This window comes from Exophiala dermatitidis, assembly GCF_000230625.1.
Source record: "Exophiala dermatitidis NIH/UT8656 unplaced genomic scaffold supercont1.1, whole genome shotgun sequence".
Classification (NCBI taxonomy): domain Eukaryota; kingdom Fungi; phylum Ascomycota; class Eurotiomycetes; order Chaetothyriales; family Herpotrichiellaceae; genus Exophiala; species Exophiala dermatitidis.
The window spans coordinates 1318976-1342470 of NW_008751646.1; the positions used below are offsets into that span (position 1 = coordinate 1318976).

General features: G+C 51.4%; 9 protein-coding genes across 9 annotated transcripts; 6 read left to right on the forward strand and 3 right to left on the reverse strand.

The window, feature by feature from the left end:
* Positions 1-188: 188 nt before the first annotated feature.
* HMPREF1120_00478 (isocitrate lyase) lies at positions 189-2870 on the reverse strand. The gene has a single exon (XM_009154477.1). It carries the CDS (start codon positions 2570-2572, stop codon positions 785-787), a length of 1788 nt encoding a protein of 595 aa, XP_009152725.1. The 5' UTR covers positions 2573-2870; the 3' UTR covers positions 189-784.
* A 489-nt stretch (positions 2871-3359) lies between these two features.
* Positions 3360-4760, forward strand: HMPREF1120_00479 (2-methylcitrate synthase, mitochondrial; the record flags this gene model as incomplete). The annotated part of the gene is made up of 1 exon (XM_009154478.1): positions 3360-4760. One exon carries the CDS (start codon positions 3360-3362, stop codon positions 4758-4760), a length of 1401 nt encoding a protein of 466 aa, XP_009152726.1.
* Positions 4761-6266: 1506 nt separating this feature from the next.
* HMPREF1120_00480 (dipeptidyl-peptidase III) lies at positions 6267-7263 on the forward strand (the record flags this gene model as incomplete). The annotated part of the gene is made up of 4 exons (XM_009154479.1): positions 6267-6303; positions 6355-6656; positions 6706-6754; positions 7124-7263. The coding sequence occupies 4 exons, from the start codon at positions 6267-6269 to the stop codon at positions 7261-7263; spliced, it is 528 nt and encodes a 175-aa protein (XP_009152727.1).
* Positions 7264-7982: 719 nt separating this feature from the next.
* HMPREF1120_00481 (glucan endo-1,3-beta-D-glucosidase) lies at positions 7983-10220 on the reverse strand. The gene has a single exon (XM_009154480.1). The coding sequence runs from the start codon at positions 9586-9588 to the stop codon at positions 8188-8190; it is 1401 nt and encodes a 466-aa protein (XP_009152728.1). The 5' UTR covers positions 9589-10220; the 3' UTR covers positions 7983-8187.
* Positions 10221-11116: 896 nt separating this feature from the next.
* HMPREF1120_00482 (uncharacterized protein) lies at positions 11117-13747 on the forward strand (the record flags this gene model as incomplete). Its single annotated transcript, XM_009154481.1, has 3 exons — positions 11117-11383; positions 11436-11957; positions 12020-13747. 3 exons carry the CDS (start codon positions 11117-11119, stop codon positions 13745-13747), a joined length of 2517 nt encoding a protein of 838 aa, XP_009152729.1.
* Positions 13748-14349: 602 nt separating this feature from the next.
* On the reverse strand, positions 14350-18601 carry HMPREF1120_00483 (alcohol dehydrogenase). Its single transcript, XM_009154482.1, has 5 exons — positions 18241-18601; positions 15531-18184; positions 15053-15476; positions 14937-14996; positions 14350-14888 (listed from the first exon to the last, which is right to left on the reverse strand). The coding sequence occupies exons 2-5, from the start codon at positions 15662-15664 to the stop codon at positions 14421-14423; spliced, it is 1086 nt and encodes a 361-aa protein (XP_009152730.1). The 5' UTR covers positions 15665-18184; positions 18241-18601; the 3' UTR covers positions 14350-14420.
* On the forward strand, positions 16934-17858 carry HMPREF1120_00484 (uncharacterized protein; the record flags this gene model as incomplete). The annotated part of the gene is made up of 2 exons (XM_009154483.1): positions 16934-16996; positions 17103-17858. The coding sequence occupies 2 exons, from the start codon at positions 16934-16936 to the stop codon at positions 17856-17858; spliced, it is 819 nt and encodes a 272-aa protein (XP_009152731.1).
* A 385-nt stretch (positions 18602-18986) lies between the features above and the next one.
* On the forward strand, positions 18987-20989 carry HMPREF1120_00485 (MFS transporter, DHA1 family, multidrug resistance protein; the record flags this gene model as incomplete). Its single annotated transcript, XM_009154484.1, has 7 exons — positions 18987-19235; positions 19293-19373; positions 19444-19723; positions 19777-20092; positions 20186-20210; positions 20272-20501; positions 20656-20989. 7 exons carry the CDS (start codon positions 18987-18989, stop codon positions 20987-20989), a joined length of 1515 nt encoding a protein of 504 aa, XP_009152732.1.
* Positions 20990-22020: 1031 nt separating this feature from the next.
* On the forward strand, positions 22021-22930 carry HMPREF1120_00486 (MFS transporter, SP family, myo-inositol:H+ symporter; the record flags this gene model as incomplete). The annotated part of the gene is made up of 2 exons (XM_009154485.1): positions 22021-22491; positions 22559-22930. The coding sequence occupies 2 exons, from the start codon at positions 22021-22023 to the stop codon at positions 22928-22930; spliced, it is 843 nt and encodes a 280-aa protein (XP_009152733.1).
* Between the last annotated feature and the right edge of the window lie 565 nt (positions 22931-23495).

The window sequence follows — 23495 nt, forward strand, 5'->3', positions numbered from 1 at the left end:
TAATAAATATAAGCTATTATTTCTACTTTATATATAAACTTTATCTAGTCTACTAGAGCTCTTTAAAGTTATATAGTAATAGATATAGGCGTTAGTAAGTTATTAGGTTTTTAAATCTTATGAAAAGGGGGCGTGCCGTTTTTTTCGAACATTTACTGTAATTCGCATTGCAATCCAAGGATTTCAATGCCGATATCGTCCGTTTTGTGCTTATACAGATTCTTGGTATATACACTTCTAGGGTCGATGATTTTTCAGGAGACAATGTCTTAAACATCAGACATACATAACGCCAGTCTACAGCCCAGTGAGAGAGGACATCCCTCCTACGCAGGCAGTCCCGGCAAACAGCTCTTGACTCAAAATCACAGTCTGTATTCAGCGGAAGCGCCATGCCAAAGGATCATGAGCCCTCGGACGAAACTTTTCGCTTGTAACTTATAAATATAGCTAAATATGGAATTGATCTGTCTAAACATGGGTATACATCAATGCAGACCAACTTACCATTCTCACTGCGCACATACAACCATGTGTATCGGGCGAAGTCCATATATCCGAGTACTAGGTCGCTGCATACCCACTCACTGTATCTCATGACATCTGTGTATCCTTTCAGTGCTGAAAGCGACTCAGCGGATTGCCATCATATTAGCGATGTGCGTTCGCAAATGCTAGCCCACGTGGCGCACGAATACTCGCCGCGTGAATTGGCCGCCCCGGTATCATGCAAGGCGTGTTGTCACAGAGCGCTGGCTTAGAATTGACGGCTTCCGATGCCCACTCAGAAGCTGGTCTCAGTGTTGCCCTCACCCATACTCTTGCTGCCACTGCTGCCGCTTTGAATGGCACCAATAATGCCATCAATGTACGGCGCACCGCTCCATTTTTGGTGTGTTAGGACATCAACACCAAGTGCCTTTTCCCGGCTTTGGACGAGCTTGACGTATGCCAGCATTCCGTCGTCCTTGAAACCTCGCGACAACTCGGCCGTGATGGTGGCCGTGGAGTGCAGACCAGCCAGCGAGATCAACTGAAGCACGAAGCCTTCCTTCGCTAGGTCCCAGACAAATGACTTCAGAGAAGCATCATCGAACCCATGTCCCATCCAGTTGAAGGATGGACTGAGATTGTAGACCAATTTCTTGCCTGGGTATGCCTGGCGGATTTCTCGTGCGAATCCTGCTGCTTTGGCCACGTTAGGGTCGGCAGTTTCAAGCCAGAGGAGGTCGGCGTAGGGAGCAAATTCAATGGCACGCTTAGTGGCGGCGGAAAGACCCGCCCGGTAGTGGTAGAATCCTTCTCGAGTTCTTGGAATATCACACGACCATACAACCGGCGATTTCGTGTATTGCTGGGATAGTGCGCGGCGCTTGGATAGTGACATGTTGCGGTTCTCTTTGGTCTTGGCCAGGTATTCGGAGGCGTCGCCACCTTCGGACTTGATGTGGGCTTCCACAGCCTCATCAAATGTGACCAGCTTATGCTCCTTGACCCATGCCGACTCAAACTTGTCGATTTCAGGCCCACTGGCGCCCTTGGCTTCCATCTCCTGAAGTACTTCTGCGAGTGGCTCTGTGTCCTGCGTCACACCCAAGATGAACTCGTGATCCCGCACATCAATGGCACTTGAAAGCAGTTTTCCACTCTCAGAATCGGTCCGAGCAATCACCAGGTTTTCAGAACCCATCATGTCCCATTGAAATCTGGCGGCCACGAGACGGTTGATGTGATCACCCACAGGTACCAGCACCTTGCCTGCTAAATGTCCACATTTCTTGCCGCCATGGAGTTGGTCTTCGAAATGCACGGCAGCGGCTCCATTCTCAGCGAACAGCTTTGCCAGCTTGATGACGGCAGATAGTCCACCATGACCGGTATCACCATCTGCCACGATTGGTCTCAGGTAATCAATGTAAGGAGTCTTTTTCCGCTCCTCAGGACTCAGTTTCCTTCGGGCATCGAAGTGTTTGCGGTCATGTAGTTGTTGGGCTTTAAACAATCTCTGCACCTGGTTGGGCACCGTGTTATATGGATAATCCCCGAAATCAGCTGAGACCTCGTTCGTAGTAGTGAGCACGGATGAGCAAGCCCAGCCAGAGACATAGAGGATTTCTTGATTTGGCGCTTGTTGAGTCATCTGTACGGGATCAATTGCTCCCATAGTGTGTACCGGCTTCCCTTCAGCGGCTCTTTCATTAAGAAGATTAAACAACTTTCTGGCCATAATTGAGCTGGGATATGTCTGCTGTAGGGTCCCTCGTTTGCTCACGACATCTTCTGCGGTATAGGGTCGTTTGATCCCTTCGTATCGAGGCGACGCCCACCATTTCTTGACATCCTCGACTTGTTGTTCGAAAAGCAGATCCTCGGCATCTCCAGCCTTATCTTCCGTAGCCAATAGTTGGAATGAGTCGGATGGGAGGGCTGTAGACACCGGAGGATCAACTGGCGGCAACGACGACAGGTAACGAGGCATCGAAGCGAGAAATGGTTTCGAGACCGAGGATCTCAAGATCGTCCGCGAGGTAGGCCTAGCGAGGCTCCTAGGAATGCGTCGAAGCATGGTCATCTCTGTATATCTTGATCTTGAGATGGAGCCCTATGAGTGTTGGTGAAGGGAACAGTGGTTTGCCCGGCGATACTGGGTCAGAGGCACTGAAATAAACCTGCGGAGAGCAGCCCAAAGCTGCTTTCTAATGTGGCAAGGCAGGATGTGTAATGAGGAATGGCCAAATCCAATCCGGTACGCAGTAGCAACCTTGGAAGAGTCGATGTTCACATTACAACATTGTTTTTCGCAACATTCGACTTGCCAAAATCGCTCGTTACGGATCCGAGTTCGGACCGGGTTTCAGCCTTGACGGCTCCATGTCTCCCAGCCTGGAATAGGGCACCTGTCTGACAAAGTTTAACGTCCATGGGCCCGGCATTCTTTTGCATCAGTCCTCCAAGTCAGGCCCCAACTGTGACCGTCAGACGTGTCATTTTAACCTCCAGAAAATCCCCGTGGAGGACGCAGCCTCGGTTCCGGCTAGACGAGGCTGCTTCGGCGTTGCGGGATTCCGTGGGGATCGCCGAGGGATGTTCGTAATGTTGGGTTCTTGTGCTTGCCAACGTCCCCTACTACTTCCGGCGCAAGGGGACTAGCGACGACGGTCCCTTTTTTTTTTCTTTACTCAAAGCTCAAAACATCGCGCTCGACCTCTTACCAGTTCTCTCACTACCTTCAAGCAACGCCCTTGCAACACTCCCAAGTCTGAAAGCTTTCTGCCACCTCACTATTTCACGCTCTACGGACTGTGCGGGGTCCTCTGACAGCTCCGATATCAACACACCTCTTAGCACCATTCACCGCGATGGCTACCACCACACGAACAGCTCAAGCTGCCCTGAGGGCCCTGCGCTCTACTGCGCGACCTTCGACATCGTTCACATTTCGAACCTACGCATCTGTCGCCGAGCCTGATCTCAAGTCTACACTGCAATCCGTCATTCCTGAGAAAAGAGAGTTACTGAAGGAGGTCAAGAGCCATGCCGATAAGAAGATTGGCGATATCACCGTTGGACAAGTCGTTGGTGGTATGAGAACCATGAAGTCCATGGTTTGGGAAGGCAGTGTTCTGGATGCTGATGAAGGCATCCGCTTCCACGGCAAAACAATTGCCGACTGCCAGAAGGAGCTTCCAAAGGGCACTTCTGGCACAGAGATGCTTCCGGAGGCTATGTTCTGGCTTCTGCTAACTGGAAAAGTCCCATCCACTTCTCAAGTCCGAGCTCTTTCTCGTGAGCTGGCCGAGAAGTCGGACCTTCCAGCCCATGTGGTTAACATGCTCCGATCCTTCGACAAGAACGTTCACCCCATGACGCAGCTGTCCTGCGCTGTGGCTGCCCTGAACACCGAGTCTTTGTTCGCCAAGAAGTACGCCGAGGGACTGAGCAAGGCTGAGTACTGGGAGCCTACATTTGAGGACAGCATCAACCTTCTGGCCAAGTTGCCCCGTGTCGCAGCAGCCATTTTCGACAAGGCTGCTCTGGACATCCCAGTTGATAAGGACCAAGACTGGGCCTACAACTTTGCCAAGCTGTTAGGAAAGCCAGGCAAGGAGAACGAGGGCTTCCAGGATTTGCTCCGTCTCTACTTGGCTCTTCACGGAGACCATGAGGGTGGCAACGTCTCTGCCCATGCCACCCACTTGGTCGGGTCTGCTCTCTCTGACCCGTACCTGTCATACTCTGCTGGTCTGCTTGGTTTGGCCGGCCCTCTGCACGGTCTTGCCGCACAGGAAGTCCTCCGATGGATCCTGAAGATGAAGTCGCAGATTGGCGAAAACTACTCTGACCAGGATGTCAAGGACTACCTGTGGGCTACTCTTCGCTCCGGCCAGGTCGTCCCGGGCTATGGTCACGGTGTTCTCCGCAAGCCGGATCCCCGTTTCAAGGCATTGATTGATTTCGGTGATTCTCGCCCGGATATTGCCAAGAACCCCGTCTACCGCCTAGTTAAGAAGAACAGCGAGATTGCACCGGGCGTTTTGACTGAGCATGGCAAGACCAAGAATCCCCACCCCAACGTCGATAGTGCCTCCGGCGTGCTCTTCCACCACTACGGCTTCCAAGATCCTCTGTACTACACAGTCACTTTCGGCGTCAGCAGAGGCCTCGGCCCGTTGGCCCAACTTATCTGGGATCGTGCACTTGGTCTGCCCATTGAGCGGCCAAAGAGCATCAACCTTCAGGGATTGTTGAAGCTCGTGTAGAGTGCTGCTAGTCCAAATAAAATTGATTGTATATAGAGCTGTGGAGTCTCACGAGCGTGGAAAATTTAAATATGATCATATTATTGCATACATTGTTAGATCTTCCGACACAGAGCAAGCATTTCGTAACCTTTAGCCTACATCGTCCCTGCAGTACTGCATGGCTATTATTGTGAGACGCCTCGAGGCTGGCGGTAAGTGGATGACTAATCGAGGACTGACTGAACAGAAAGACGGAACAACCTTCTTCTGTCCTGGCCATCTCAGTTCAAGCTCCCGCTCATCTTCTCGGCCTCCCTCCGTTACTAAAGAAAGTCGTGCGCCAGTTATGCCATATTTGTCGAACTTGACCCCGATCCCCTTCTTCAGGTCTATCTCCCCCAGGGACTAGAGAGAGGGCGGGAGGAATGTGACCCCCTTAGTATTACAGTGTCAAATACCCCCGAGGAGGGTTCAATTACACCCCGGCTGGCGTCGTCGATGTCCTAGGGCAGGTCAAAGAAGAATAACAACATGAATTGTCAGCGGTACTGCGCTATCGAGCAGGCATAATTGCACGTCACTTCATGATTCGAACCTGAAGCTCTTAATAAGGTATTCTCAATGTTACAGGTTTTGGTACCATTTGATACCACCCTTTTTTATGAACTTTGAACTTAATCCGACATACAACTTGAAATAAGAAGCTTTCCAAAAACAAACACACGGGCACGGGCGGCGGTGCGCAATCTATCGCTTGTTGTACATTTCCCAGTTTGACGTCGTAATCTTCAGAACTGGCAGCTTTTATCTCCCACGACAAGCGTTTCCCCCAGAGCTGTTCGATGAACTTAGCTATCGCAAGCAGCTCTATGCTCACCATCCTTCCAAGGCTGCGTGGCGCGGCAGTCGAATCATTTTACGGAAAAGTTCTCCTTCAGGCCGGGGAATTTTTGATTTTATTCTCGAATTTAGCAAGGGTGGCGTTGGTCACTGGACAAGCGACGGAGCAATTTGGCTTGGACTCCCGTGACCTGGATGCCTTCTTGAATTTGCAAGGCTGTTTCTCGGCACTCTGGTGAACTACTTTGGAGGTCCACAGTGGCGCAAGGCAAGAAGGCCCTCTAACTCGGCGTGAGGAAAAGGTGACCACAAGGACGAACCCCCGTGTCTGCTGGCTCGCTCCGCAAGGTGGCGACTACCTCAGCCGACACAGCTACTGCTCTCAAAGAGACGATCGGCCTAATGCTGTCAATACCATGGTCAGCCTTGGTTTTCTCGCGGCTCAGGCCCAGAGATTGTTCACTGGGGGAAGAACCAACCACCGAGGCTGAACTATCTGTCATTGTCACACTGATGAGTGAGCGCTCGATTGAACCAGATAATACTCGAATTCGGAAGTTCCTGATGTCAAAAGTCAGGTTTGAAGTCATAATAGCCTCTGTGGATTGAATCGACTTTTCTCGTCTCTCACTTGGGGACTTCGAATTGGATGTCAAGGCCACCACGGGAGATCACGCCGCGGAGATGCAAAAATTTGTGCAGACATCGAAGCGCCTTTACCGTACGTAAAGAATCGGACGCAACGCGATCTTGTCACACACTACATCCACAGCTTTTGATGGAAGTCCTGATGTCTGTCACCAGTCGCAGAAAACGTGGATCAATGATATTTGTCCGAGTGTGGACAGCAATCTCGGATTTGTGGAGCCATACCGAGATCCTTATGCCGTTTGGGCCGAATGGGAGGTCGCCATATGCGTCTCCGATCTTGATGACACAAGTAAGCTGGATGCTCGGATTGGGAACCCTGCCAAGTTCATCCTGCTGCCTTTTTGGGCTCTGCCCGGCGACAATGGTGGCAAGGGGCCATTCAAGCCAGGTGTCTTCCAGGCCCCGACCTTCACGAGGTTCAAAGTATGTGACGGTGATTCTCGCGTTGGTGGACACAACTGTCATATACCAGGCGTCTCATTTGTACGAGGCTTGCCTGGGAGGCAATGAACCTGCTGAACGTAAGCTCCATGGACCGTACCAGCGCAGAGCCACCGCTAATGATCACGTCCAAAGTACAACGATATCCGTGAGGCCTGTGGCGTTAAGAATATCGTCTTTCAATGCATGAACGCCAACAACAGTCCTGATCGACCTCGCCACTATGGAGATCCCTTTGAGATGAGGGCATTTGGAAGCTGCAACCACATTGTGCGGTTCCTTGTGACCTCCATACATGAGCTTCTCGGCCACGGAACCGATAAATTCCTTGCTGAAACGGCGCCTGGAACATACAAATTGATACAATTCCGATCAGCAGAATCTTCCCATCAATCCGATCACAGGGAAGCGCGTGGAGACCTAGTATCGGCCAGGCCACACTTGGACAGGGGAGTATGGCAAACTGGGCACCTCGGCTGAGGAATGTCGCACCATGCTCGTCTCGTACTTCTTGGCTGACAACAAGGACATTCTGAAGATCTTCGGCTACGGTGACCGGAGCACTAGCACTGGCGATGAGCATGAGTGATTCTGGTGTAGTTTCTGGATTGGCAATGAATTCTAACATGGTGTCGATCGTTTATTACACCTACCTCCATGTCGGTGTCGAGGGGATTCAAGGGCTTCAAAGCTTCAATGCTCAGTGCCAGACCTGGGGCTCACCGTATGCTAGGGTCAGCCTATATATTTTGGGCCCAGAAGTTGGACTATATTGATCCTGACACCGCCGGGCAAACTTCGCAATTCTTGGGTACTTGTCGTCTGAGGGCGACGGGTCTATGGAGGTCAATAACGATGCATCTGCAGGCACGGTTCGTGTTCTCGTCCACCGTGATTGCATTAATTCTCGTGAGCAGCCTTCGCACGGTCGGATGTTATGCCGCATCCATGTGTGGCGGTACATAGCCGATGCCGATTCCTGTCGAGAGTTTTATGAACTGCTCAGCATGGCGCAATGTGAGTTTGAGAGCTGGCGATAAATTGTGGTATCGGACCCCAAGTCGACATGGAAATTCGTACAACCAAACAGCTTCTTACATGAGGGCGGCAGTGTCGGATTTCGGATGTACATGGAGAGCCACGAAGACACCGTCCAATCCTTTGCTGGCCAAGCGCTCCGAGGCTCAATGCTCGGTCAAGAAATAGTGGCCATTCATTACACGAGGATTCAAGTCCATCTTGTCACAGCGCAAGCGCGGTCACTGACTTTAGGTTTACTACATTCCTTGAAGAATCTGGAATGATAGATACTCGCTGCGCGCCTGACCGAGATGTTATCCCTTAACAGGAGCAAGTACAAACTTAGTCTTCTATCCAGATTCTAACAACTCCCTAGCATTATATTATGAGTTCACCCCCGCATCAAGAAAAGACAGACTTGCAACTGCAGCCCACAACACGACCCAGAAGCTTTATCATACAAAGGGTTGCAGCGAGTTGCTGAATGACACGATCAGCAACCCTTGTATCCCTGCTGCTGCCACATCTTGACACTCTTGACCACCATCTCGCCGCGGTCCTTCCACGTGGGGTACCATGAATCTTTGGCATCCCAAAAGTCCTTCTTCGCTGTTGGACTGGCATCAACCCATGGCTTTCCGTTCTTACCGTCTTGAAACCAACCGTTTGTCCCACCAACAGCAACGTTCAAGATCAGGTAGAAATCTTGGTCAAACGGCGTGGAAGCAACGCCTGTCTGCGACCAAGGGTCCACTAACCGTGTACCGTTACTGTCGGAAAGCGGAAAATGGCCTCGTTGCCATAGGGGCTCATTGAAGTTGGTATACAGCACTTGTAACAGCCGAGTGTCGATGTAGGTGAAAAGGTATTTTTCCGACCATTCGAGGCCAAACGTGTGGAACTTTTTTGAAAAGGTTGTATGCAGGGCGTTTCTCTTGACATTTGTCTTCCACCAAGCGTCGTTGGCGGAGTTGGGGCCCCAGTGCAAGGTGCTTGAGACAATGTCATTGCCCCCTTGAGGATAGCTATGGTTGTTCCCTCGAGACTCGACTATATCGATCTCGCCAGATTGTGGCCATTGTCCGTATTTGTTTTCCACGGGAAGGAGCCATATGGCAGGCCAAAGCCAATCACCTTCAGGCAGTTTGGCTTCGACCTCAATTCGACCATATTTGATGGATGCACCTTTCCTGGTGTTGATGCGTCCGGACTTGACAGGATTGACAATTGTGCCGTTTGTGGTGTTGGTGCCAGTGATGCAATCGCTCCAAGTGGAGGATGAGCAAATACCTTGGGCTGACAGGTTGATGACGTTGTTTGTCTCAATCAATTTCGGGTCCTGCAATGTGGGCTTGATATGCAGCATTCCGTCTTGCACAAACACGTTCTCGTCGGTGACGGTGGTCTGTTCAAACTGACCATTACCAAAGCCGCCCACCTCTGCCTCTTTTGTCCAGACTTTTGAGTCCAGGCCATTTGAAAAGTCCTCCAGATACACTGGACAATATTTGTGATTGACGACGGTTCGCAGTCCATCCCAGACAAGAAAGCCCGCGATGCCTAGACCGACAAGCAGTCCAATCATAGGGATTATGGTCACCCACTTCTCCTTGGGGTCTTTGATCTTGGTCCATGGTCGTTCCACTTCACCCTTTTTGACCCTTCGAGAATGAAAATATCGGTGAGTGAGCATATCTTGGTGCAACATGGCTGATGATGCAGTCCTCGATGGGTGCTCAGAGGCATATGGCGTCAGAAAGGGATTGGCAGGTTTCTCTGCTTTGGGCACGCTGGAGGCCATGGCGGAGTTTGGTGAGGCCAGCGGAGAACCGTGTTCAACGTGCAGAGAGGAATCAACTTGAGCAAGATTGCGAGGACGCTGATACTGCGCCATAGCGAGGAGCTGTCAAAAGAGGATATCTAATAGCTAACAGCGTGCAGGAAAAATAACAGTGGACAAGGCCGTACCCTCTTTCAGAGATCGAGATCAACCAAAGAAGTTGTAACATCCCGGCCCAAAAAGCACAACACCAATGGCAAATATAGAAGCAAGTGCAAGATTAGCGATACGAAGATGCGGCGAGCATTACTCAACGAGCAAGCACCTGTTTCGGTCTGGTCCTGCATATGTCTCAGGCAGTGAACTCGACCGGCAAGGGTGCTTATCAGGAGGCTTCTGTATTTTTTGATCGCATTTTCCGTTTTCACCACAACAATCTCCTCGCCACGGCGGCAACGAACGTCCTGGGCTTGCGCAGACCCAAAGCCACGGCATCATGTCTTATCTCCAGGCAGTGATATTGCTGCAGGTTCCAGGGAAGCGAAGAGATTAAGGAAAACAACGGCTGAAGGCACCTGGTCGTCATCCTGGAGGCATCGCAAGGATCTGCCCTGTATCGCGGACCAAGCAGCAACATCTGCATTGAATGATCTAGCATATATTTAGGGATGTATCACAGCACTGCATGAGCCGTGTGCCACACAGCGTGGCTATCGATAGGAGGTGGTACGGTGCCTGGTCGGTTTCTGGACGGGATACAAATCGATGTTGTTCCAAGGTCTGTCCCCTTGCAGAAGAGGCTGCGCTAACCGCATCTGGCAGGAACAATGTCTGAGAAGAGAGTGAACTGTCAAACCTGCAACACACGTCGATCCCTTCGATCCCTTCGATCCCTGTCTCGCGCCCGTCTTCTATTTGGCCCGATCTTCTCGCTCGCTTCCATCCTTGCAGTCTCCTGTTGTACACCTCGCAGCTTCTGCCGTGTCGCCCCTCGCAATCCTGGCATCGCCGTACCTGGCGAGTGTCCGTTTCCGAGCCGGCAGCGTGGTTGGATTCGTCCGGACGTAGCCCAACGTTGGACGTTCCTTGTCCTTCGCCCCGATTTGATGTCTCTTCCAGGCACCTTCTGCAGCCACCTCACTAGATCACACCGCAGAGGGAGCTCACCACTATCACGGGTCAGCTGGGCGCAAGCATTGCCCTTGTCGTGGAAGACGCATCGAGGCAATGCTAACAGTTATCTGCAATGTTTTGATTGCAAGTCGGTGCAGCCACTGCGGCGTTCCTTATTCTACTGGACCTCACATGTGAGTGTCTTGGAGTACCCACGGTAGGTGGTCGCGACTGTATATGACCCGGTCACGATGTCTCAGAGACTGCCCTGCCTTACGATCAACCAGAGGCACACTTCTTCTCCCTTTGCACAAGTTTGAATAGCTTTGTTTGTTGCTGTACATAGGGCTACCTCCCTGCTTCGGAGGATCATATGGCCATGTACAATATTCCCCTTCGCCCGTCAAGTGGGCGTCCTCATTTTGTTGCAGCTCCGCCGTCCGACTCTCCCACGACTACTGTTCACAGAGATATGTACAGGCAACAGTCTACCCCTGTTATGGGCTCACCTACGGCGGGAGTTTTCAACATGGAAGACTCGCCTGCTCAGAGCAGTGCTGCATCCATCAGTGGCAGGTCAACTCGCAGTGTTCCGAGCACTTTCCTGGAAGAAGTCCGACATGAGATCATGGTCAACCATTTGTACCAGCAGCAATGCTCGCACTTATGGGTGAGCGATGGCTCCGGAGAATGTGAAGGAGTTCTGGTGCGCAAAAGCAAAGGCAACTACCTGGCATGCCCGCAACAACTGGCCCACTCGCAGTTCGCCCAAGTCTGCGCACAACTCAACCTACAGGTACGGAAGCGAAAGTGGTTTCTTGGTGACCTGATACTAAACGCCTTCTTAGGTGGCCATGACGGTGAACTCGAGAGTTATCAAAACATTCCTCGCTTGGGCCCCTGATGCAACGGACGTGCCGCTGATGAAGGGCATGCGAGTCCAAATACTGCCCACTATGGCTGATCTTCCCCGGGCTCGCAAGCACCAGTTTGCAGCTTTCATTGCCGCAGATTCGCTTTTAGTGGTGTGGGACGACGACCCATCCAATGTAGTCAAGAGAGCGACCACTATCGAGTCCCAGTTAATGGAGCTTGTCTGGCATACGGGTGAAGCCCGAGACGACGACGAAGTCCAAAACGAAAAAGATGGCGGTATCCAAGTGACAGTTGACCCGGAATCAGGAGAGACTATGTCCGAGCACAGGTCCACGAATCTGATGAACACCATCCTTGTTGCCTTCACGCTGATTATTGTCGTTGTGTTGCTGGGGTTGGCCTTTCGGTCTTTGGCCACCGAAATTGCCGTCGACGGCGGTTACATTCGGCTTGCTTTTCTTCTCTTGGTGCCTGTCCAGATCTTCTTCACGCTGGTAAGTCGTCTCAATCTGGTATCTTGTACTCAGCGTCCCTATACTGACCAACCATAATATAGTTCTTTGCCCAAGTGGTCGTCGGTTGTATTGCACAATGCATTGGTCCCGTGCGGCAAATGCAGATGAACTCCAAATACTATTCGGCCAAATGTTCGCCACGGTTGCGTACACCAGAGCTACCACATGTGACGGTTCAATGTCCCGTGTACAAGGAAGGTCTTGCGTCAGTGATCATGCCAACAGTCAAGTCAATCAAGCAAGCCATCTCGACGTACGAGCTACAAGGGGGAACAGCCAACATGCTCATCAACGACGACGGACTACAGGCCATTGACGAAGAGGAACGCAAAGCTCGAATCGAGTTCTACCAGGACCACAACATTGGATGGACCGCGAGACCCCCACACAACAGCGAGGGCTTCATTCGACGTGGAAAGTTCAAAAAGGCGTCGAACATGAACTATGGCCTAATGCTGTCGTGCAAAGTGGAAGAGAAACTACAACACATCCACCGCGGACCAAACTGGACCCAAAACGACGAGTCGCAAGCCTACGAAGCATGCCTTGAGCAGGTTCTCGCCGAGACACCTCGTGCCTGGGCGGACGGCAATATCCGCGTGGGCGACTACATTCTCCTCATTGACAGTGACACTCGGGTACCCGCCGACTGTCTGCTCGATGCGGTCAGCGAAATGGAACAATCGCCCAACGTGGGGATCATGCAATTCGCTTCAGGCGTCATGCAAGTAGTCCACACATTCTTCGAGAACGGAATCACATTCTTCACCAACCTGATCTACACTGCGATCGAATACACCGTGGCCAACGGCGACGTGGCACCCTTCGTGGGGCACAACGCAATCCTGCGATGGAGCGCAATCCAACAAGTCTCATATGTCGACGAAGACGGGTACGAGAAATTCTGGTCCGAATCCCACGTCAGCGAGGACTTTGACATGTCTCTCCGCCTCCAGTGCGACGGGTACATTATTCGCCTGGCCTCCTGGGCACACGGCGGGTTCAAAGAAGGCGTCAGCCTTACGGTGTATGACGAACTTGCCCGTTGGGAAAAGTACGCCTACGGATGCAACGAGTTACTCTTCAACCCGATGCGCAAATGGATCTACAAGGGTCCATTCACACCCCTTTTCCGACGGTTTTTGTTCTCCAATATCCGATTCACATCCAAGATCACTATTATTTCTTATATCGGGACGTACTATGCGATCGGGGCCGCGTGGATCATGACGCTGGCCAATTACTTCGCCATCGGCTGGTTCAATGGCTACTTGGACAAATACTACATTGACAGCTGGAAGGTGTGGTTCAGCATCGTGATTGTGTTCAATGGTCTGGGCAATGTGTCGCTTGCAGTCATGCGCTACCGCATCGGACAGAAATCGTTCTTGCCCGCACTGCTGGAGAACTTCAAGTGGATTGTCATGTTGTCCATTTTCCTGGGTGGATTGTCTCTGCATGTCTCCCAGGCCCTGTTGGCGCATATGTTTGAAATCGATATGACGTGGGGCGCGACGAGTAAGGAAGCCGAGTTTTCGAACTTTTTCATTGAAGTGCCCAAGGTCATTAGGAAGTTCAAGTTCAGCATTGCGTTTGCTCTGATTGGCATTGTTGCTATGATTGTCCTTGCGACGAATCCGGGCGGGTTTATTCCTTATGATTGGCTGATTAAGGATTTCATTGCCATATTGCCCATGAGTACGGTTACGGCAAGTCATTTGTTGTTGCCGATTGTGTTGAATCCGGCGTTGATGACTTTTTCGTGGTGAGGAAAGAAGACAAAAGACTGGGTGGAAGATGGTGGGATGGTATGGAGTGCAGTCTCACTGACTACCTGGTTTTTTATGTATCAGTCCAGATCTGCTGCCCTGCGCATGTGAGCTCTGAGCTCATCTCAGGTCCTGGGTCTCCTACCACTACTGGCCCCTGGACTCGGAGATCTGTGTCTACTGTCCAAGCCAAGTCCGAATGCCCTGGCAGCCAGGGCATTGGCATGTCTCTGGTTTTGTCTTACTGGCTTGGCTTGAATGGGCTTTTTGTTTTCTTGGGGGCGTTGGTTGGGCAATATACAACTATAATGATAGAGGGAGGAGGTTTCAAAATGCACACACGCACACACACAGAGTCAAGATCAAGAACGTCACATTAGAAAGAATTTTTCTGCGCGGCGCAGGGGACTTTGGGGGCAAGGGACAGAGGTGTTTGGTTATGTTGGTACTGTATGTAATATTGTCTTTTTCTTTCTCTTGTTGGAGTGTATTTGGCTCAATGGCTCATAATCTGACATTGACATGCCTCTGGGCTTGGGGAAAGGGGGGAGGATTTGGTACTGCCTACAGTATAGATATCGATGCACAGTTCACTGCTATGGTATTGGTTCAAGTTTGTGGTACCATTTCATTTTAAGTCATGATCTTACATAGCGACAAGTATTGTAACTGTCTATGAGACCTTCAACACAGCTCTGCCAGAGAGCTTGCCAGCAAGCATCTGTTCAATATACTTGTCGACGTCGGCCAAGGTACCCTTTGTCAAGATGGGGTGGACGAGGCCACGGGCAGTAAAGTCCAGGGCCTCCTCGACGTCCTTCAGGGTACCAGTAACACTGCCGACAATGTTGAGACGTCTCAAGCAAATCATGATCGGGGGAGCGCCCGCAAGAACCGTGGGATCCTTGGGCAGACCGACGGCAACGACAGTGCCGCCGGGTCGGAGGAAGCTCGGGGCAGTCTCGTAGGCCTGCTTGGTGGCAGCAATGACAATGACACCATGGGCACCATATTTGGTGATCCGCATGACTTCGGCAGCGGTGTCCTTGACCTTGGTGAAGTCGATGAACTCTTCGGCGCCGAGCTTCTTGCACAGCTCCTTCTTCTCATCACCTCCGTCAATGGCGATAACCCGCAATCCCTGCAAAGCATTAGTCTAAGATAGCCAAACTGATTGGTTGTGACTTACCATAGCTCTGGCATACTGCACTGCCAGATGGCCCAAACCACCACCAGCACCGCCAATGACCTGTTGAAAGTGTTAGCAAGGCAAGTTTGAACAGCAATTCAAGTGTTGATACTCACAATCCATTGGCCGGGTCGTAGACCGCTTCGCTTGCATGCAGTGTATGCTGTGACACCACCGCACATGATGGGGCCTGCTTCCTCGTCCGTAACACCATCTGGGATACGTGTCGTGTATCTGCCGTCGCTCAGAGCGTACTGTTGAAAGGTACCGGGGACAGTAAAGCCCGAGTTCTTCTGGTTCGGGCAGTGAAGCTCGTCGGTGCCGTTGGTGCAGAACTCGCACTCGCCGCAGGTGCTCCACACCCACTTGATGCCGGCACGGTCGCCAACCTTCCATTTGTTCTCCATGCCTTCGCCCACAGCAACGACAACACCGGCACCCTCGTGTCCTGCAATGCCCTTGGTGGACGGTTGCATGGCAACGCCAAATCCTGACCACTCATCATGGAGCAGGGATTTGTCAGAACCACATAGACCAGTCCTAGTATTGCTGTTAGGAGGTAGACACAGAAACCAGGGGCTATGCTATACTTGCCAGTTAATCTTAACGAGGATTTGGCCAGGACCGGGCTGGGGGACTTCAACTTCCTTCACTGGGGCTTTGGCATTGTCTCCAGAGCCATCCTTGACGGCGGCCTTCTGGACCTTAGGGATATCGACTGATGCCATGGTGAGAGTCTGAGTAGTATTGCGTGTAGATTGTGGAAGGATGGAGGCTCTGGTTCTGGCGATGTGTGGATTGTCGAGGAGACCAGTTTTGCGGAGATGAAGCAGGGGTTGAACTCGAAATATATAGTTGTGAAGTCCCCTTTGTCGAGACACAAATTCCCGGGGATTCTATAATCCACCAGGACCACCAGTGTCGAATCGACATTCAATAGCTGGGCCCCCATGGGACAAGTTGTGGACCTAGTGGTCAAGGCTCGAAAAGGCGGGGTATCGACGGCCACAAGGGAACCGGCGGAAGCGCGGTATAACGTCCCAATGAAGGCTCTAGCTGTGGGCTTTCGGCGGCAGGAGATCTGGAGAAACGAATCTGGCGTGCGGCTCGCGTTGTGGAGAGCGCCATGGTAAAGTACACTTCGACCAAGTCGTCTCTGCAGGAACTCGTCGTGGCTTTCGCTTGCACCTCCAAGCAAACCTCGGAACCGAACACTTCAGGCCAGCCAGAGCTTGGATCGGAACCCAGACAGCGGGACTCTGCTGCTTTTCAGTTGTTGCTAGAAGCAACCACTAATTCACATGACACTCGCGCCGTTCGCCGCTACGGCTCCCATCTCTTTCAACGCTAGAGACTCGACAGTTGCAGCCTCGTTGATAGACGTCGTGCTCGATGTTGGTGATCCAGAGCGGGATGATGGAGGGGGCCGAGGGGCGCGAGGGGTCCGGGGGATGGAGACGGTTCGTGGTCCGGGGTTTGCACAAGACGAGGTTGAAGTCCACCAACCAGAAATGCCACCGCGTTCGTGGGAGGGCACTGGACGAAAGATGGACTCGCATGCGGCACGGAAACATCCCGAGTTTGTGCTGTTTGTGCTGCGCCATATTGGGAAACTCTGCCGATAACTGGCTGCGGCTCCTCTGCATCCTGCCCCTCAGTCCTGGTGTTGATCGTGATACACTGCAGTCCGGTCATCGGGGACCTCTGCACTGCCACCTTAAGCGCATCTCGTTTCTCAAGCCAGTAATAATAGCTTGTTTCTTCAGCCTTGGAAAATCGACGGGAGACTGTTACTTCAGTATACCTGGCTGATTCTAGCGTTCCCCCGCCATCAACTGACCGCCGCACCCGAAACCCAGCGGACCTGCGTATGCGCACAATATCCACAATGGTGCTCGCCGTATGTTTGCCTGGGAGCCGCAATGCCGGTGTGTTTCAGTCACCCAGCTAACCGCTTGGTATGCTAGGCTGTTGGGCAGATCTGCTCAACTGCGTCCATGACCCATAACCTCGCCCAATGCCAGCAGCTTGTCAAGCGAGCTGTCGCAGCAGGCGCAAAGGTCAGTTGGCTCCATGAAGCGCGGCGTGGACGGAACCCTCCCTGCCAATGCCAGGCTTCTTAACACTCGCCGTTGACCAAATCCTCACAGCCCACGCCCAATCTAGGCACTCTTCCTCCCTGAGGCTTCCGATTATATCGCTTCCTCCTCAGCCGAGTCTGTAGGACTCTGTCAAGACGTTTCCAAAAGCCCATTTGTCCGTGGCCTCCAGCAGGCTGCAAGGGACAACTCGTTGCTGATCAACGTGGGTATCCATGAACCAACCGATCCGTCTTCCAAAAGAATAAAGAACACTCTGATATGGATCGACAAAGAGGGAGAGATCGCTCACCGATATCAAAAGCTGCATGTGTTTGATATTGACCTACGCCCTAATGGGCCGAGACTGAAGGAGAGCGACTCTGTCGAGCCTGGACATGAGACTGTGCCTCCATATCAGACGGTTTTGGGTAAGCTCGGTAGCCTGATATGTTTTGACCTGCGGTTCCCTGAACCCTCCATCCGGCTGCGTCGCCAAGGAGCGGAAGCTCTGCTGTACCCATCAGCCTTTACCGTTCCGACCGGAAAACTCCACTGGGAGGTTCTCCTTCGTAGTCGAGCGATAGAGACGCAATGCTGGGTAATTGCCGCAGCACAGTGTGGTCGACATAACGAGAAACGCGTCAGTTATGGCGATGCCATTGTCATCTCCCCAAATGGTCAGATTGTCCGCCGTCTAGACCATGTGGATGATCTGGATAGCGAAAAGGAGCTCGCCCGTGAACCAGACATGTTCACCGTCGACATTGACTTGGATCTTGTCAAAGAGGTCAGGAAAGGTATTCCATTACTGAGGCGAACGGATGTCTACCCTGAAATATGAGCACATTCCCGGGTTATACGGCGTCGTGAAGCCTGGTCGTACGGCATCGCTTGCCTCCAATTAACTGTGAATAGACCGAGGCCTTTTCTTGCAATGCTCGCCTCTTTGTCAGCAGAGCTAGTGTCAATCGTATGTCTTCCCATTTACTTCTCGATACATTTTGCGACTTAACACCTGATACTTCTGATTCGCCAAACCATGATGTTTAACGGATTGTACTGCCTCCAGTGCCAGCTGGACTTGCTTATCTTCTCTCAAACACTTTTGCTATACTACAGATATGCTGAGACCGCCCTGGCTGATATGTAAGGCGGGTTCTGGCAAGGCTGAGACTTTCCTCGTTAGGCTAGTGGCTCGTAGTTAAGACGGGGTTAAGGCTGACCTCATGTCCGATCATCAGTCAAATTATTTGTCAGCCTCATATCGTACAACTTGAACAACTTTGAGCCTCTCGCCAGTGGTGCTGGCAACACCGACAACACTTCTAAAAGCAACTCAGGTACGGCGGCTTTAAGGTCAAAGTTCTGATCACTTGGTACTGTACGAGACGGAGATCTCGGGATACGATCGAATACCCGTTCATGCGACCCATTGCTTACTCCGCCCTTCCCATCATGGAATTGTCGGGGCACGTCTCCTTCTGATTGCCCGCGCTCGATTCAGTCGTTCGACAATGGGTATGCCCTGGTACCCAAAAGAATGTCCTTGCTTGAAAGACTGCGGGCTTCTCATTTCCAGTCCTGTCTATGCGCTCTCCTCCGTGCGATTGGGGAAGCCCGGGCAAGGGTCCACCTCTTCCAAAGTCTGGTTGGCTCGTACATCCTCCTTGCGGACACCGTACATCTTACCTCGGACATTGTTTACTTAATGCCATATACCCATGCTCGACAACCTGACAGTGGAGAGGACAGCATGAAAGTCGCCAGCATAAATCCGGACGGTAGGTTCAAGTCTGTGAAAGCTTTTATATAATATTCTCGTCTACTGTGATGTACCCAAACATGTCCTCAAGCAATACAGGGGACCTCTGTAAGGCTTAACTAAGTGGCGAGGCTGGATATGGCAACTCTCCAAACTGAACCCACTTTAAACCCACTGGCTTCTACTTCTTCGTCTACTCTTGGTTCCATGCAGGATATTGAGGGCGCAGATCTGCCTTCATCCCAGGGCGCAACGGGGATGGATCTCGAGAAAGACACAAACTCTCCGCCATCTGTGCCAGTTACCCCAGCGCGCAATCCGGCAGACGATATCGTCGATTTCGATGGCCCAGACGACCCTCACAACCCGCAGAACTGGTCCAAAAAGAAGAAATGGCGCGTCACTGCCGCCATGGGAGGCATGACGTTCGTCGTCACCTTCGCTAGCTCGATCTATGTGAGTTCAGCAGCAAATCGGCCCTTGGTTGGATCTAACTAACAAATATATCTTCAGAGTGTTGCAATAGTGCCTGTTGCGCATAAGTACCATATTGGAGAAGTCACCTCGATCCTCGGTGTGTCGCTTTTCTTACTCGTAGGTAATCCTAATCCATGAACACTACAACAAATCGTTGGTGTCGTGTCTGATCATGTTGTTTGGGCAGGGCTTTGTCTTTGGACCCATCATATTCGGACCAGCATCCGAAGTCTTCGGTCGACGAGTTCCCCTGATCGCCGGGTTCTTCGCATTTGCAGTCTTCCAAATCCCCGTCGCCGTGGCCCAGAATGTCGAGACCATCATGCTCGGCCGGTTTTTCGGCGGATTTGCTGCTTCGTCTCCCTTGGCGGTGGTTGGAGGCGCCCTCGCCGATATCTGGGGTCCCATCGATAGGGCGTATGCTGTGTGCATATTTGCGGCGGCGGCGTTCGTAGGACCCGTGGCAGGTAAAGAAAAGGATCTCCCAAAGAATCCAGTAACAGTACTGACTTGATGATAGGCCCAATCATTGGTGGATTCATCACTCAGTCCTACTTGGGCTGGCGCTGGACTGCTTGGATCACTCTGATCATCGCAGCACTGTTTGGACTCATTGGCCTCATATGTGTTCCCGAGACATCTGCCGCGCGGATTTTGCAAGCGAAAGCGAAACGGCTGCGATACGAGACCAAAAACTGGGCACTCCATGCCAAAGCGGACGAGCGCCGCGTCGATGCATGGACTCTGTTGTCTGTGTACCTCATCCGGCCTTTTGTCATGTTTGTCCAGGAACCTATTTTGGCCTTGGTCACGGCGTATATGAGTTTCATCTATGGGTAGGTGTTGGACATTCGTTCACTTGCACAATGCAACTTGAACCTCCTTCACACAGATTTGTCTGCGGCTATGGCTAACGTTGGAAAATGTAGGATTTTGTATCTTTTCTTTGAAGCTGTGAGTACCACTCGAACCCGCTTGCTTTTCTTTTGGAACCTCGCTGACAATCAATTCGTAGTTTCCAATCTCCTTCCAAGAAGAACGGCACTGGAACCAAGGCGTGGGCGCTTTGCCGTTCGCTGCGTTCATCGTCGGGATCGCCATGGGAACTGGTGTTATTGCCTATTCTACACGAACGAATTTCACCCGCGCATTTCACAAGCACGGCAAGGTCGTGCCAGAGGAACGACTGCCGCCCATGATTGTCGGAGCGGCTGCATTGCCAATTGGGTTGTTTTGGTTTGCTTGGTAAGTACCTTATCCTACGGAGCGAAGCGGAGTAGGAGGAGGGAAGAGGAGGGAAGCGACGCAAAGCGAAGCGATGCAAAGTCGTGGGTGGAAAGCGAAGCGAAGTACTCGTAGGTGTTGTATGATACTCATACTAACGTCTGGTCGCTTTCAGGACATCAAATCCACACATCACATGGGTCCCACAAGTCCTGTCCACGGCGCTCCTGGGAGCAGGATGTCTGGTGACGTTCTGGCAAGGCATGAACTATATCATCGACTGTTATGGGTTTTACTCCAACAGTGCCATTGCCATCAACACGTTTGTGCGCTCGTTATTTGGGGCCGGGTTTCCACTGTTCGCGCCCGCCATGTATCACAATCTAGGGGTTCCGTGGGCTACATCCTTGTTGGGGTTTTTGTGTCTCGCTTTTTTGCCGGTGCCGGTGCTGTTTTATAGGTATGGTGCGCAGATAAGGTTGAGGTCGAGGTTTAGACCTGTTATGTAAGAGTAAGAGGATCTGGTTTTGGCCCTTGGACTGGCGGAGAGATGATAGACAGGTGAGAGGTCTTGTGGATTGAGGTAAAGAATACATATAATGTCTCTGTCAAAGTTATGAGGAATCGGTTGAAAAGTTCCACGTTCATTCTCAAATGGTCCTTTCCGGTGGAGTTCGCAGTTTCACTGGTGTGCTCTATTTGAAGGAGAGGCTGGGCTTATGCTGGGTAAATTCCTGCCTACCTACTAGTATTGCTGCTGATGTTAAAAGTTCGACAATCTAGTCTCCAGAACGAATGATTGTGATGCCTTCGCGCGAGGGCCGGCAATTGAGGCCTGTATTTCCAAATGACCCACGTAAAATACCGCTTTTCTCTTTCCACAGGCCACTGCGTCCAAGCTTATTCTTGCTGGAACTCAGACGCTAGAACGCGCCATAAATAGTCTGGATGGCCTGCTTACTATTCAGAATGGTCGTCGCCATCTTCTGATGCAGTGTCTTGCCAGTTGCAGCAACAATACTGTTTCCCCAACTTGAGAACTCGGGGAAAATCAGGGGTTGTGGGGCAGTATAGAACACCCCGGTGCAAGCAAGGCTAGCGCAAACAAGCGAATCCATGTCGACCTCATTTACCCATCTATACTACCCAAGAGAAGTGCACCAGACCATACTCATTCATGTTCTAGCTTGGCCGTACCCCAACCTTGGCCTGATAACGACTCGCGTGCAAGATGATTAGTAGTCGGTGACGGTGGTCCTACCGGTAGGTGTCGTTTTCGGGGTAGCCATGACAAGCAACACTGTTGTTCTTCTGTCCTGGAGGAGAGTGCATTGCATTGCAGTTCAATTTGGAGAATGGGATGGATCCCCGGCTGCCTTGTGCAGCTGCAATGCAGTGCACCAACCACTGGCAGCATAAAGTCGTGTCGAAAGGAGCTGTTTCAGTTTTCGTTGTTGCATTTGGTGTGTTGCATGCGTTGCCATTCCAAAAACTTCAAACATCCTCCGCCACTTACCCAGAGTCAAGATAGGGTTTCAGTATGGCTATGGCCACAGGAAGGAAATACAACTTTTTGGTCGTTTTCTTCGTCACCTTCGGATCCCTGACCTATGGCTACAATTCGGCCATCATTGGAGCCGTCATCGGCCTGCCGTCGTTCTTTGAGTATTTCGACATTGATATCAAGTCTGAGGGAGGATCGCGTGTTACTGGTGCCACCAACGGCCTCTTCGCAGGCGGTGGCCTTCTAGGCTGTTTCTTCATCACCTGGCTAGCCGACAAAGTCGGGCGGAAACGAGCCATCCAAATCACAGCATGCATTTGCATCGTCGCAGGGGCGCTGCAGGCCGGCTCGGTCCATATCGCCATGTTTCTCGTGGCTCGCTTCTTGATGGGTTGGGGTGCCGGGATGGTCAATGTCATCACGCCTCTGTACCAGTCAGAAGTTTCGCCTGCGAAAACGCGAGGGCGGATGGTGGGATCGCATGGGTTTATTTTGTGTGTGGGATATGTGAGTAATCAACAAACGGATTGACGACAAACCCCTTTTTCGTTTTTGATCTGATGATTTGCAACAGGGTCTAGCAGGCTGGACAGGATATGGTTGTTACTTCTTGACCAGCCAGGTGGCGCAATGGCGGCTCTGTCTGGCTCTTCAGATCGTGCCGCCGTTGTGTTTGTTTCTCGGGTCGCCGTGGCTGCCTGAGTCGCCGCGATATTTGCTCGCCAACGACGAGTATGAGAAAGGGTTTGTTATCTTGCAGAGACTGCATCATGTCGAAGGAGACGATGAAGATACCATTGCTCGGGAGGAGTTGTATCAGATTCGCAAACAGCTTGATCTGGAAAGACAAGAGGGCTGGAGACAGGGCTGGCTCAAGGGTTGGATCTTGTTGTTTCGGAAACCGTCGTATAGGAAACGTTTGCTTTTTGGGTTTCTTTTGCTGTAAGTGTCACAGTTCTGTCTCTTCAGCACAAAACCTTAGGCACCCCTCCGTTCCCGCCCTTTTTCGGCTTGGTTCCCAACTCCCTCCCCGGCCTCCGCACACCTCTCCCCCGGGGACCCGTTTTGGACTCCCTTGTTGGCTGACACCAGAGACTCCAGTGGCCTCGTTCAGAGCACGGGCTGACTTGAATTCTTGTGTAAGTGATTGATATAATTAAGGAAGGAACACCTCCCAGAATGGGAGGTGCCCTCCTACTAATACTAGTACTAGCAAACATAAGTATAAAGGATATAAGAAGTGTTTAAATCCTAATAATAATCAATACCCTCCCTAATTCCTACACTTCTAGTATATCTCTCTTATAAGTAATAACGAGCTACGTTACCTCGATATACTATATACTTATTAAAAATAAAAGTGTAATAAATAAAATAGTCGATTTAAATCGAGTTAAGTTAGGTTACTAAGGTAGGTTAGGTTAAGTCGAATTAAGTTAAGTTAGATACGGTAATTAAAGTAAGTTAAGTTAAATATACCCGATCCCTCCCTATATTCTACGTAACTCTAA